This window comes from Cydia amplana, chromosome 2, assembly GCF_948474715.1.
Source record: "Cydia amplana chromosome 2, ilCydAmpl1.1, whole genome shotgun sequence".
Classification (NCBI taxonomy): Eukaryota; Metazoa; Arthropoda; class Insecta; order Lepidoptera; family Tortricidae; genus Cydia; species Cydia amplana.
In genome coordinates this window covers 861,039-876,058 of record NC_086070.1, presented here as the reverse complement: position 1 = coordinate 876,058, position 15,020 = coordinate 861,039, and the positions used below count along the sequence as shown (strand labels likewise).

Genomic DNA, 15,020 nt, shown 5'->3' with positions numbered 1-15,020 from the left:
CGGCGCTATGCGACGTAAGCGCCAACTGCCATAAGGTACCTTTTGCCGTGGAACGTCACATATTTCTATGTAACGAAAACGAGCCAGCTCTTCAACTTTCTCGCAAGCGCTACATAGCCTCGCCTCCCGCCCGCGCTAGTCCGGACGCGAGGCCCGACAGATGCGGAATCTACGTCAGTTATCACCTGTATTATATTCGGGTAACATCATGCAAGCTAAATTCGACCCACTTCTCATTATTCGAAAGAGCTGAAACTTCACACCAGGAATGTAACGGATGTGGTTTTATCGGAACCGAAAGCGGAACCAGATGTTTTAAATTTAGTTTATCGGAACCAGAAACGGAATCGGAACCGAAAACGGAACCGGAACCAGAACCGGAGCCTGAGTCAGTACTATCAGTAGGTATACATTACACAACACAACACATACGAATAGGTACTTTAAATTCGAAAACACGGATAAACCAGAACATCTAATTACTGCAGCACGTGGCAAGCGGGGCTATGAGCGAATGACTGGTATAAACCTGTTTGTTTTTGATGTACACCGCTCATGTCCCGCTGCCGCGCTAAGCATTGACATCCGATATAACTTCCGTTTCAAAAGTAACGGAACCGGAACAGAAACGGATGTGTAATATCAAACGGAAGTTCCGACTTAACGGAAACGGAAACGGAGCTCTGTAACATCCCTGCTTCACACACATAGAGATATAAGTTGGGTGGCAATGCTACATATGGTACCAACTAGCTGATGTGATAAAACAACGCAACCTAATTGCGTTTGGGTTTGTTAAAATTGTCTCGACGAGTATTAGTTACCTGTTGAATGAAAAGTCGGCCAGTCTGTGATTAAAGCTTGTATCATGAATATCATATGTATAATGACATTTTTGACAAAAAACTTATTATGTTCAGAAGAAATATAAGTGGTATTAAACCCCATTTGTTTTCCACAGGAAAGTCTATTCCTATTACGAGAGTGCATCGTCCGACACACCATGGAGATCCTCGAGCGAGCCAGCAAGACCCCTTCTGAAGAATATCTCCACGAGGTCACAGATGGTGTCGTGGCTAGGGTCAGGGACCTTCTGTTGCAGATATACAGGCTTGGCTTCGAGGTAAGAACCTTTCTCTCTTACGCAGTATGTAATAGAAAGAGTAAGGAAGAATCCTCCCGAAGAATATCTCCATGAGGTCACATATGGTGTCGTGGCGAGGGTCAGAGACCTTCTGCTGCAGATATACAGACTTGGCTTCGAGGTAAGAACCAAGTCCTCTCTCTTACGCAGTATTAGCCAGAAAAAGCCAACAAGACCCCTTCTGAAGAATATCTCCATGAGGTCACAGATGGTGTCGTGGCTGGGGTCGGAGACCTTCTGCTGCAGATATACAGGCTTGGCTTCGAGGTAAGAACCAAGTCCTCTCTCTTACGCAGTATTAGCCAGAAAAAGCCAGTAAGAGTCTTCCAGAAGAATATCTCTATGAGGTCACAGATGGTGTCGTGGCGAGGGTCAGAGACCTTCTGCTGCAGATATACAGGCTGGGCTTTGAGGTAAGAACCTTTCTCTCTTACGCAGTATGTAATAGAAAGAGTAAGGAAGAATCCTCCCGAAGAATATCTCCATGGGGTCACATATGGTGTCGTGGCGAGGGTCAGAGACCTTCTGCTGCAGATATACAGACTTGGCTTCGAGGTAAGAACCAAGTCCTCTCTCTTACGCAGTTTTAGCCAGAAAAGGCCAGCAAGGCCCCTTCTGAAGAATATCTCCATGAGGTCACAGATGGTGTCGTGGCTAGGGTCAGGGACCTTCTGCTGCAGATATACAGGCTTGGCTTCGAGGTAAGAACCATGTCCTCTCTCTTACGCAGTATTAGCCAGAAAAAGCCAACAAGACCCCTTCTGAAGAATATCTCCATGAGGTCACAGATGGTGTCGTGGCTAGGGTCGGAGACCTTCTGCTGCAGATATAGAGGCTTGGCTTCGAGGTAAGAACCATGTCCTCTCTCTTACGCAGTATTAGCCAGAAAAAGCCAACAAGACCCCTTCTGAAGAATATCTCCATGAGGTCACAGATGGTGTCGTGGCTAGGGTCAGGGACCTTCTGCTGCAGATATACAGGCTTGGCTTCGAGGTAAGAACCATGTCCTCTCTCTTACGCAGTATTAGCCAGAAAAAGCCAACAAGACCCCTTCTGAAGAATATCTCTATGAGGTCACAGATGGTGTCGTGGCGAGGGTCAGAGACCTTCTGCTGCAGATATACAGGCTGGGCTTTGAGGTAAGAACCTTTCTCTCTTACGCAGTATGTAATAGAAAGAGTAAGGAAGAATCCTCCCGAAGAATATCTCCATGAGGTCACATATGGTGTCGTGGCGAGGGTCAGAGACCTTCTGCTGCAGATATACAGACTTGGCTTCGAGGTAAGAACCAAGTCCTCTCTCTTACGCAGTTTTAGCCAGAAAAGGCCAGCAAGGCCCCTTCTGAAGAATATCTCCATGAGGTCACAGATGGTGTCGTGGCTAGGGTCAGGGACCTTCTGCTGCAGATATACAGGCTTGGCTTCGAGGTAAGAACCATGTCCTCTCTCTTACGCAGTATTAGCCAGAAAAAGCCAACAAGACCCCTTCTGAAGAATATCTCCATGAGGTCACAGATGGTGTCGTGGCTAGGGTCGGAGACCTTCTGCTGCAGATATAGAGGCTTGGCTTCGAGGTAAGAACCATGTCCTCTCTCTTACGCAGTATTAGCCAGAAAAAGCCAACAAGACCCCTTCTGAAGAATATCTCCATGAGGTCACAGATGGTGTCGTGGCTAGGGTCGGAGACCTTCTGCTGCAGATATACAGGCTTGGCTTCGAGGTATGAACCTTTCTCTCTTGCACAGTACTGTTTAGAAAGAGCCAGCATGAATCCTCCCGAAGAATAAGTCATAGATGGTGTCGTAGCCAGGGTCAGGGACCGTCTGCTGCAGATATATAAACCTGGCTTTGAAGTAAGAACGTTTCTACCTTGCACGGTACTGGATATAAAGAGGAGATTCTCGAGCAGCAAAAATTCTCCCGAAGAATATCTTCATGAAGTCATATCGCTGTACACACTCGTCGAGAGCAGAGTTTCGGTATTGCTCCGACCCAATCGGAGAAGGGTGAGACGAAACGAATAGTTAAGAGCGAGATGAGAAGCGAGCAGTATGTACAATTGTACACACTCGTTCTCAGCCTATTTTAGGGTCTCCCAGCGAGTGTATAGCTGGCGATAGATGGAGTTGTAGTTAGGGGTCAGAGGTAACCTTTAGAATAACATCAGTTGACATAGACTTGTCAATTATACTGAACTGAAAGGAGATTTTTGATTGAGCGAGCAAGAATTTAAGGTTCAAGTATAATCTGTCTCCAGTTTCTCTTTTTGTCACTTCCGCACTTTGCACTTTATTGGCGTCTCACTCTAAATAAGGTGCATCCTTGTAAGGTAATTCGGGAACTAATTTTGTTCGTGCATTCCGATTGCATGTATTAATAATTCATATTAGGCCTGAATGTATCACTACTATCACTAACAATTCAAGTTTTATTTACTCTTTATAATAGGCATTTAATTTAAGTACAATTTTAGTGAAGTAAATTAAGATACCTCCAGACATCCGCGGAGTCATAAAATTGTTCCCAACCTACTCTCGGCCTGGGGGTCATAGCTCAATCCCTCCAAACGGTTTCCTATTTTCCCCCCCGATTTTTCACAATAACTTACTCCACTGACAATCCAACCTCTAGACTGAGCTTAGGCCAATTCTTTCATGAAACCGATGCTGCCAAAAATACGGGGGTGCGGGGGGACGAGGTGAGCGAATCCCGTGCCGTGATTGGTCCGTTCAAAGACACGGACCAATCACGGCACGGGATTGACTCGAAGATGGAGTAACGCTACCGTATGTGTGGCAGAGGGGGTAGCGCGACTATGCTATGTCTAGAGGTTGGATTGTCTGTGCTTACTCGGATGCCTCGCACGCGCCGCCCGCCTAACACGCACGCGCACCTCCCCAGCTGCACCGCGAATGCTACAAGTTCGTCCACGGCAACAGGCCCGCGCCGCGCCGGCAGCGCCCCGCCTCGCTGCAGCCGCCGCGCACGACACTAGTGCGGCCAAGACGGCCGGAGACTATGCTTGTGCATGAGTCCGTCAATCCGATGGTAATGGGTTCTGGATGGTCCTGAATTGCTTTGTGTTGCGTGGTTGTAATGTCTTAATGCTTGTATGTCATTATCTCCTGGTACTTTAATGCCTCAATCAATAACTCCTAGTCGCCGAGAAACACTCATAGCGGCCTCGGCGCCCGGAGACCATGCTTGTGCACGAGTCCGTCAATCCGATGGTAAAGGGTTCTGGATGGTCCTGGATTGCTTTGCTTTGTGTTGCGTGGTTTTAATGTCTTAATGCTTCTATGTCATTATCTCCTGGTAATTTGAATGCCTCAATCAACAACTCCTAGTCGCCGAGGAACACTCATAGCGGCCTCGGCGCGCGGAGACTATGCTTGTGCATGAGTCCGTCAATCCGATGGTAATGGGTTCTGGATGGTCCTGAATTGCTTTGTGTTGCGTGGTTGTAATGTCTTAATGCTTCTATGTCATTATCTCCTGGTACTTTTAATGCCTCGATCAACAACTCCTAGTCGCCGAGGAACACTCATAGCGGCCTCGGCGCCCGGAGACTATGCTTGTGCATGAGTCCGTCAATCCGATGGTAAACGGTTCTGAATGGTCCTGGATTGCTTTGCTTTGTGTTGCGTGGTTTTAATGTCTTAATGCTTCTATGTCATTATCTCCTGGTACTTTTAATGCCTCGATCAATAACTCCTAGTCGCCGAGAAACATTCATAGCGGCCTCGGCGCCCGGAGACTGCTTGTGCATGAGTCTGTCAGTCCGATGGTAATGGGAATGGGTTCATGAACTTCATGAGTGCTTCGCTTGGTGTTTGTGTCTTTAGTGCTATATCTTCTGCTATGTCATTATCTCCTGGTACTTATTACCTTCTCAGCTTTGGACTACGAGACACTTTTATTGTTTGTGCCTATGTTTGTTGGAGACCATGAGTCCGTCACTCCGATAAAAATGAAAACTATCTAGACGGTTCTGGAAACTTCGCTTTGTGTTTTTGTAAGGCTACTGTTGTTTAAATGTTCCTCTTTCTATGTCATTGTTTGTGTTTGTGTTTTTAGTCCTGCTATGTCATTCTCTCCTGGTACTTATTACCTTCTCAGCTTTGAACTATGATATACTCTTTATTGTTTGTGCCTATACGATTGGAGACCATGAGGCCGTCAAATCGATGGTAATGGGAACGTTCTAGAGTTTCTAGGCGGTTCTGGAATCCTAGCTTGGTGTTTTTTATTGTTTTAGTATTTCACCTGCTGCCATTTTCTCCTAGTACTTTAGTAACAATTCTATAAATTGTTTTTGCATAAAATTGGCCATGCTTGTCCGTGAGTCCGTTAATCCGATGGTAATGTGAGTTTTCTAGATTGTTCTGTGGTTTTTGTGTGTTTTGTTTGAGGTTTTGTGTCGTTTTGTTATGAATAATGGTCCTGGAAGCTTCGCTTGATGTTATTGTGTGCCTAGTTTTATCTTTTAGAGATTTATTAAATTGTTGACCATGCTTGTTCGTGAGTCAGTCAATCCATTGGTCCAATGGGATCCCTGATGGTTCTACTGTGTTAATGTTCCTTCTCCTCATTTTCTCCTGGTCCTCATAGTGCCTCAACCATCACATTATATAAGAAACTTTTTAGGAAGTCTTTGTCACTGAATGGTCTTCTAATTAAACATAATTTCCACAGATACACAAGGAGCTACACCGCTTCGTGAACGAGCGGTTCGGCCCCACGTGCCGTCGGCCTCGCGCGCCGCGCTGGCTACTGCGCTCCGAGTCCGTCACCGAGGACGAACCAGACGGGACCTTCGCTGAGATAGACTATCCTGAGATCAAGGTACCTTTACTAACTCCCTAGCGATACCTTTGCTATACTTCTCTATACAGTGGATCTATAAAGTGCTACACCGCTTCGTGAATGAGCGGTTCGGCCCCACGTGCCGTCGGCCTCGCGCGCCGCGCTGGCTATTGCGCTCCGAGTCCGTCACTGAGGACGAACCAGACGGGACCTTCGCTGAGATAGAAATATATCCTATCCTGAAATTAAGGTAAAAGCAACACTGAAAAGACCACTGCTACCTTTACCTTATAATGTTCCGCTTAGTCCATACAGAACGACGCTGCTTAGGGAATAAGAGGTTACAGCCAGAGTCCAGACTGAACCTTCTCTGACATAGACTATCTAGGGATTAACATCAACACTGGGGGACCTTATCTCATTGCTTTAAGGTTTACTTTGTGGCAATGATCGCTTTTCTTATATTCTGACACCTACATTTTGTTGCTATAAACAGTATGTTATTTATTGAATACTAGCAACCCGCCCCGGCTTCGCACGGGTTAACAAAGTATACATAAACCTTCCTCTTGAATAACTCTATTAAAAAAAAAGCGGCCAAGTGCGAGTCGGACTCGCCCATGAAGGGTTCCGTATTTAGGCGATTTATGACGTATTAAAAAAAAAACTACTTACTAGATCTCGTTCAAACCAATTTTCGGTGGAAGTTTACACGGTAATGTACATCATATATTTTTTTTAGTTTTATCATTCTGTTATTTTAGAAGTTACAGGGGGGGGGGGGCACACATTTTACCACTTTGGAAGTGTCTCTCGCGCAAACTATTCAGTTTAGAAAAAAATGATAATAGAAACCTCAATATCATTTTTGAAGACCTATCCATAGATACCCCACACGTATAGGTTTGATGAAAAAAAAATGTTGAGTTTCAGTTCTAAGTATAGGGAACCCCAAAAATTTATTGTTTTTTTTTTCTATTTTTGTGTGAAAATCTTAATGCGGTTCACAGATCACAGAATACATCTACTTACCAAGTTTCAACAGTATAGTTCTTATAGTTTCGGAGAAAAGTGACTGTGACATACACGGACAGACGGACAGACAGACAGACAGACATGACGAATCTATAAGGGTTCCGTTTTTTGCCATTTGGCTACGGAACCCTAAAAACCGCATCAAAATCCGTTGCGTAGTTTTAAAGATCTAAGCATTCAGACAGCGGGAAGTGACTTTATTTTATACTATGTAGTGATTATTTGTATGTATTTTTTGCAGACGCAAGTGTCAATAGAGGAGCTCCTGGGCTCCTCTCCCCCGCCCCCGCCGCCCCGCGCGGACGAGGCGCCGCACACAGACGAGGAAGCCTGGAGCGCGGCCGTCGCTCGCGCTATAGTGTGCTTTGCGCGCTGCTGGATGCGATTCGTTTTAGAGCGATGCGAGCGCGGACGCGGCCGGAGGCCTAGGTAAGGCCTCGAGTTTTTTATAAAAAAAAAGCGGCCAAGTGCGAGTCGGACTCGCCCATGAAGGGTTCCGTATTTAGGCGATTTATGACGTATAAAAAAAACTACTTACTAGATCTCGTTCGAACCAATTTTCGGTGGAAGTTTACATGGTAATGTACATCATATATTTTTTTTAGTTTTATCATTCTCTTATTTTAGAAGTTACAGGGGGGGGGGACACATTTTACCACTTTGGAAGTGTCTCTCGCGCAAACTCTTCAGTTTAAAAAAAAATGATATTAGAAACCTCAATATCATTTTTGAAAACCTATCCATAGATACCCCACACGTATGGGTTTGACGAAAAAAAAATTTTTGAGTTTCAGTTCGAAGTATGGGGAACCCCAAAAATTTATTGTTTTTTTTCTATTTTTGTGTGAAAATCTTAATGCGGTTTACAGAATACATCTACTTACCAAGTTTCAACAGTATAGTTCTTATAGTTTCGGAGAAAAGTGGCTGTGACATACGGACGGACAGACAGACGGACAGACGGACAGACAGACATGACGAATCTATAAGGGTTCCGTTTTTTGCCATTTGGCTACGGAACCCTAAAAATATACAGTATTATTCAACATACATATATAATTTTGTAGCAAACTGGTTATGCTGATACTTATGAAAATTCTTCAAATTCTTCGAGAGTAAGTACAGTCACCTGCAATATCGAAGCTCTCCGAAGGCCATTAAAATATGTGACCCGCTCTTATGGCTCTACAAATAAGATGTGTCAGATATTTTTGCGGCCTTCGTTGTGTAACATATTATTGCAGGTGTATGCCTGTGTATGATTGCAGTTGTGTAATAAAACGTATTTTATTTTGTTAGATGGGCGAGTCAGGGGCTAGAGTTTCTAATGCTGGCGTGCGATCCGTACAACACGAGGCATCTCAGCGATGAAGAATTCGAGGTACTCTTGAAAATATATATTTTATTGTAATTAAAACAAATATATGAAGAAACTGTAATATTTAAGTATCAAGTGTAAATCACATAAGTATACTAAAACGCGTAAAGGTTATACACTTTTCTTATGTCCTGTTATCTTCATTTCTTTGAATTTGTTGATATGTTTCATCGGTATTTCAGGAGCTGAAACACCTAATGGACGGTTGCATTTCGCACGTGATTGGGTCGCGCGGCACGACTAAAGGGCCGGAGTCCGAGCCGTCACCGCGGCCCCGACATCGGTTGCATGTGAGTACACCTATGGTATGGCAGTATGTGTATCCAAACTACGTTCCTACCAATGTTTCATGAACATTGGCACAACAGATGTTGGGATCACTAATTAACTTAGGGCTTCCTCACATATGTCGACGCGGAATCGGTAAAATCTAGTGATGTACCGACTATGGTTTTGGCTGACTAGCAGACGAGCCGACTAATCGGCGCTCGGATGGCCGATTGGTCGGCCGACTAGTCGGCTAGTCGGCCAAGTTCATAATCGTTACTTCCCGATAAAGATTACATTCGTATGGCAACCGTAGTAGCTTTATTCAAGTTCGGATGCATTAGAAAACAATTTTTTTGCTTCTTGCGTCGTCGCGCTTTCAATATCAACTGAAAGATGTTCTGTGCTACTGCGACGATACACCCACATAATTACCTATACATGAATTTTATATGAACACAAACTCATTTTGTACCCTAAATACGTATTTCAGTAAAATGGGCATGTAACATTTGATTAATATTGGCTTTTTATTTTATTTATATCCGTCTTTCTGTAATTAATAATAGGCCGACTAATCGGCCTTTTTTGCCGACTACTCGCCGACTACAAATGTTGCCGGATAGTCGGCTTTCCCGACTAGTCGGCGACTAGTCGGTACATCCCTAGTAAAATCCGATAGGAAAAAGCTTTATGCCTGCGCAATAAGAGCGAAAAAGTCGTCGTTCGGCGCCTGCCGACGCGTCGATGAGTTTTTCGCTCTTATTACGCGGACATAAAGCTTTCTCCTATCGGATTTTGCGTCGATATATCTGGGGAGACCCTCGCTTCGCTCGATCGAAATTACCTTCTCAGGAAAAGTAAGTAACGATACTTGTTTAGTTATATACTTCCGTTTCGCGGCAACCTTTGTGAATCTTAGCCTCACAGTTTCTCCCGCTAGTTCACGATCCTTGGCGACCATCCCCATGTTACACTTCTTAATTTCCTCTACACATTTTTGCTATTCTAGCTATCTGGGGCCCGTTTCTCAAAAGCTTGTAACTTATTAACTCACATTTGTAGACGGGTCTAACTTGTAACTTGTATACGAGCGGATGTCACTTTTGGACAGCTTTTGTTAGAAAGGGCCAGAAACCTTTTCGCATATCCAAATGTTCGCACCTATCACGGTTCAAACGCACCCACGTACCGAGCAATAGAATTACTCAATTACTTCATAGCTACAGTCCAAAACGCAGACATATTCGCAGACAAGTGGCCGTCCTTACAACATAGTATCAGGATGTTTTTAAACTCAACCTATGTAAATTAGTATAGTATCAGGATTTACAAAGTAGTTTTTTTTTACTCTACGAGTACCTATGTAAATTAGTATAGGTTCAGGCCTTTTTTTAATCTCTACATATGTAAAGATAAATAAAGATCCTAGAGATAGCTATAATGACTAATGTATTAACAGTATAAGTGTTTTGGCATCTAGAGCTGTAAACTTATACCTGTATTTATTTAAAGAATTACAATATTTTGTATTATATGTTACAGAGTCCCTTGCCAAGTCAGTCGGGTGCCTCCAAAGAAAGCTTGACGCCTTCTACGCCGCCGGGCGAGCCCGAGGCGGCACCGAACTTCAACGTACCTGACCCACATGGTAAGTGTAAGAGTAAGGGATAATGTATCAAGGGTCTGCCTGAAAACCAGCGTTGTAGTAAATAATTAAATATACTGCAACATTATGCTGAGGCAAGCTCCTATTTAACACTCATGAATATTTCTCCCTTAGATGTACAACTCAATTTCTTAGTTTTTAAGTCTAAATTTAAGGTTTATCTGTAAAAATGTGTTACACTATCTGTTAACTCTGCAACTTCATGTGATGTTGAATAAAACTTTTCTATGTCTATGTCTATGTAAGTTGTATTACTTACTATTAGACGAGAAAACACCATACATCATTCAATAAAGGATTTAATACATAAAAACATGGAAAATAGGCATAGCTTAGGTAAATCACACTCCTACGCCGTAATGGCGGTCGATCCGCACTGACAGTCCGGCCGCGCCAATCGTAGTCTTCCCATCGACACCGACCGTATAGGGTTGCACTCGAGCAAACCACATAATCGGTTATCATTACTAAGAGTAAACTCTTCTAAACTATGTTGTCCGTGTTAAATTGCACACACTTCCCATTTTAGTCTCATCTTCCTAGTGTCGTCTCTCATGTTCCTTCTGACCTTCCAACCCTGAAGGGTCTCCTCACGATGTTTTCCTTTTCCACGATCTTTTTGTATTTTGTCTTATGCAGAATTTTGAGGACTGTGCAGTTGCAACGAGGTTTAAACTGTAGATTCTTTTAAAAATCTAATTTATTTAAAGAACAAGAGCTATTACATCATTGCCATAAATGGCCATTTACTCTTCGCAAAGATATACAGCTTTCTTGATTTTCAGAGACTTTATTTTATACGGAGTTGTATACAGGGTGCCCAGTAATTAATGGATAACCTTCTAACCATCGACAGGGTACCTTAGGCTGGTCCAGAAAATGCACTTATAGGCCTAGTAAAAGTTTCGTGGTTTTCGAGATAATCACACTTCTAAATTTGAAGTATGTTGCTAGCCATTAAAAAAGACAGAAAAGTTCGATTATCTCGTCGTTAGATGGTTATCCATTAATTACTGGGCACCCTGTATATAACTCCGTATAAAATAAAGTCTCTGAAAATCAAGAAAGCATATTGCTCGAAAAGATCTGATCTCGAAAAGATACCCATTCAGATGGCGACACCGTTTGATATTTAACAATTTTATTTACTGTTTGTTAATTTTAATGTTTTGTTTCAGCACGCACGCGAAGCGTCATGGAAGCGATAAAAAAGCTAGACATGTCGCGCGACGCGGCTTTACGCTCGATGAAAGCTGTGGGTCGTGTCGCCGAACCGGCCGTGACACACGACTATGAGCCTCGAGTACGACAGGTCACCTTCAAATGGCAGCGCGGTTTGAAGATCGGCGCTGGGACTTTTGGAAAGGTTAGTCAAAAAAAAAACCGGCCAAGTGCGAGTCGGACTCGCGTTTCAAGGGTTCCCATTGCCCAATTTTTAACAATGTATTTTTTTATGTGCAACGTAAAGAAATGTCTATAAAAAACCCGTACGGGTCGGATCAAAGACTACGTAATTAAGTCCAATTCACGCTTGACTGCACATTTCTTATAATAGGTTTTCCTGTCATCTATAGGTAAAGAACTAGTTTGTGTATTTTTTTCAAAATTTTAGACCCAGTAGTTTCGGAGATAAAGGGAGGGGAGGGCAATGGTCGGACAGACAGACAGACGCACGAGTGATCCTATAAGGGTTCCGTTTTTTGGTACGGAACCCTAAAAACTACGACTACTACGAAATTACATATTTTGACACCCACGTACTGATCTGCATTCTGTCAAAAATGTGACTTCTACTTATTATACTATGATGGCGGCAAACAAGCGTACGGCCCGCTTAATAGTAAGAAGACTCCATATCGTATTAATACTCGTAACAGATAACGTACGAGAACGGCAGATGGCGCACTTGCTTTGGCGTCAAGTGTCAATGTAGACATAGACATAGACATAGAAAAAATTTATTTAACACCACATTGAAAAATGTTTACAAGCAATGCTACAAAACATTACAAGCCTTTATGTTTCCGATTCCGGCCACAAGATGGCAGACCCTCCAACGCGCACGGCCCCTATAGGTCTATATATGATAGAATACATATTTTCTCCAATATGCTCGGAAATGTTCACCTTATTGTAGCAAAAATAGTACCGGAAGTACTTCTTTATTGTCAAACTCTAATTTAAAAAAATAAAATTATCGCTGTCCTGTTCTAGCGGACGGGAAGTAAAAAAACACTACAGTAATAACTTATTACTGTAGTGTTTTTTACTTTTTAAAAATAAAAAACGCAAACAGCCAATTATTATAGCCGCGGGCCGCGTCTACACGACCCGATCAGCTATCATTTCAAGCTATAGGATAGAGTGAGATAGTAATATAAACGACCTTACATGTCTCGTTCTTACAAGACCGTTGTGCTCGTGTATGATCGTGCGAATACTGCTTAATAAAATCAAAGATTATTTATATTTTTTTTAAGGATCTCATCCGTGTTCATAAAGCTTATATTGCACAATTATAGTTTGACATAGACAGAGAGAATCATACTATCTTTGTCTTACACCAGTACTAGAACCCAAAAGAAAAGGATGAGTATAGTTATTTTTGTTCTTATTTACTGACAATTTGCTTTGACCAACTATATTTTCAATGAACGAATATTGAATGGTACTGAATTGAATGGCAGAATAAGTTTGTGCCTTTAACTTTTAAAAATAACGAGGGAAATTGTTTTTGACGTTTTTGATGGGAAGTTTCGATTTGAGTGATGCTCGATGCTTAAATAATTATTATTTTACTTTATTTCCTCGCATGTTTTGGAGAAAAGCACTATATATGCCTCGGCAGGAATAGCAATTCGTGGATTCGTCTTCTTTGTCGGACTCCGCTACGCGTCGTCCGACAAAATCGAAACTCATCCACGAAATGCCCTTTCCCGGCCTCTGCAATAATGTACTATTACACTTTCTATTTCAGGTGTACACCGTAGTCAACACGGAAACGGGTCAACTTCTGGCTATGAAGGAAGTCAGTATCGCCGCGGGCGACCGTCGGGCGATGCAACGGGCGGCCAACGAACTTAGAGTACTCGAGGGGGCTCAGCATCCCCATCTAGTGCGGTACTACGGAATAGAGGTTCACAGAGTAAGTGTAAAAGGAAAAACAAAGCCAAATATCTCCCTTCGCGTTCATGACATACTAGATAACGACCGTGGCGATTTGGAATTTTCGAATATCCGACTATAATTTCTGCTTTGTAAGTTCATCTGAATTCATATGTATGTGTATGTATATGTATGTATATATATATATATATATATGTGTGTGTATATATTTATATATGTTTATGTCTGTGTATTTCTTATGATTGTATTGTGTTCGTACAGGTACGTAATTGTTTCATCTATACCACATATTTTTTGCACCTCCTACAACTTATCTGCTTTGCCTAAAGGTTGACTGGTAGAGAATGCCTTATGGCATTAAGTTCGCCTTTTGTACAGTGTGTTCTCTTATGTGCAATAAAGATTAAATAAATAAATATAATATTATAAAAATATAAACTTTAGCCCTCTAGAATCTATCAAGTCGGGTGATACACGTCCACAGCAGACTTGATCCTGCCTGTCCTTTAGCTGCCTATATAAAGCCCACCAAGCAAGCCCAAGGGGGTATATTATATTTTGAATTTTGTGTCAGTCAAATTAAAATTGCATTTGCTTTGGCAGGTTTTGATTAGTGGACAGCCACAAACTATAACAATCTGGTGTCCGACCATAACAAACTAGAATTTGATCCCAGCAAGAATATAAAAGTAATGATTCTATATTTTCAGGAGGAAATGCTGATCTTCATGGAACTATGCGTGGAAGGTTCTCTTGAAACCCTGATCGCTACATCTGGTGCGTTACCAGAACAAACAGTACGGCGATATACAGCGCAACTACTCAGTGCAGTCTCAGAGCTACATGCGAGGAACATAGCGCATAGGGATATTAAGAGTGAGTAACCTACATCAACCAGGATAGTTAGAGTGAGACAGAACAAACAGTACGGCGGTACACAGCGCAACTACTCAGTGCAGTCTCAGAGCTACATGCGAGGAACATAGCGCATAGGGATATTAAGAGTGAGTAACCTACATCAACCAGGATAGTTAGAGTGAGACAGAACAAACAGTACGGCGGTACACAGCGCAACTACTCAGTGCAGTCTCAGAGCTACATGCGAGGAACATAGCGCATAGGGATATTAAGAGTGAGTAACCTACATCAACCAGGATAGTTAGAGTGAGACAGAACAAACAGTTCGGCGGTATACAGCGCAACTACTCAGTGCAGTCTCAGAGCTACATGCGAGGAACATAGCGCATAGGGATATTAAGAGTGAGTAACCTACATCAACCAGGATAGTTAGAGTGAGACAGAACAAACAGTTCGGCGGTATACAGCGCAACTACTCAGTGCAGTCTCAGAGCTACATGCGAGGAACATAGCGCATAGGGATATTAAGAGTGAGTAACCTACATCAACCAGGATAGTTAGAGTGAGACAGAACAAACAGTACGGCGGTACACAGCGCAACTACTCAGTGCAGTCTCAGAGCTACATGCGAGGAACATAGCGCATAGGGATATTAAGAGTGAGTAACCTACATCAACCAGGATAGTTAGAGTGAGACAGAACAAACAGTTCGGCGGTATACAGCGCAACTACTCAGTG

The 15,020-nt window shown here is 42.7% G+C and overlaps 1 protein-coding gene across 1 annotated transcript in view; it reads left to right on the top strand.

The window, feature by feature from the left end:
• Positions 1 to 15,020, top strand: part of LOC134655718 (uncharacterized) — a 57,211-nt gene that overhangs the window by 36,521 nt on the left and 5,670 nt on the right. The window contains exons 24-39 of the mRNA XM_063511182.1: positions 962 to 1,184; positions 1,305 to 1,411; positions 1,583 to 1,699; positions 1,735 to 1,845; positions 2,309 to 2,425; positions 2,461 to 2,571; positions 2,753 to 2,863; positions 4,045 to 4,191; positions 5,839 to 5,988; positions 7,226 to 7,413; positions 8,284 to 8,365; positions 8,545 to 8,652; positions 10,175 to 10,280; positions 11,477 to 11,664; positions 13,276 to 13,443; positions 14,135 to 14,300. Coding sequence (XP_063367252.1) covers positions 962 to 1,184; positions 1,305 to 1,411; positions 1,583 to 1,699; positions 1,735 to 1,845; positions 2,309 to 2,425; positions 2,461 to 2,571; positions 2,753 to 2,863; positions 4,045 to 4,191; positions 5,839 to 5,988; positions 7,226 to 7,413; positions 8,284 to 8,365; positions 8,545 to 8,652; positions 10,175 to 10,280; positions 11,477 to 11,664; positions 13,276 to 13,443; positions 14,135 to 14,300 — 2,200 coding nt within the window. The remainder of the gene's footprint in view (positions 1 to 961; positions 1,185 to 1,304; positions 1,412 to 1,582; positions 1,700 to 1,734; positions 1,846 to 2,308; positions 2,426 to 2,460; positions 2,572 to 2,752; positions 2,864 to 4,044; positions 4,192 to 5,838; positions 5,989 to 7,225; positions 7,414 to 8,283; positions 8,366 to 8,544; positions 8,653 to 10,174; positions 10,281 to 11,476; positions 11,665 to 13,275; positions 13,444 to 14,134; positions 14,301 to 15,020) is intronic.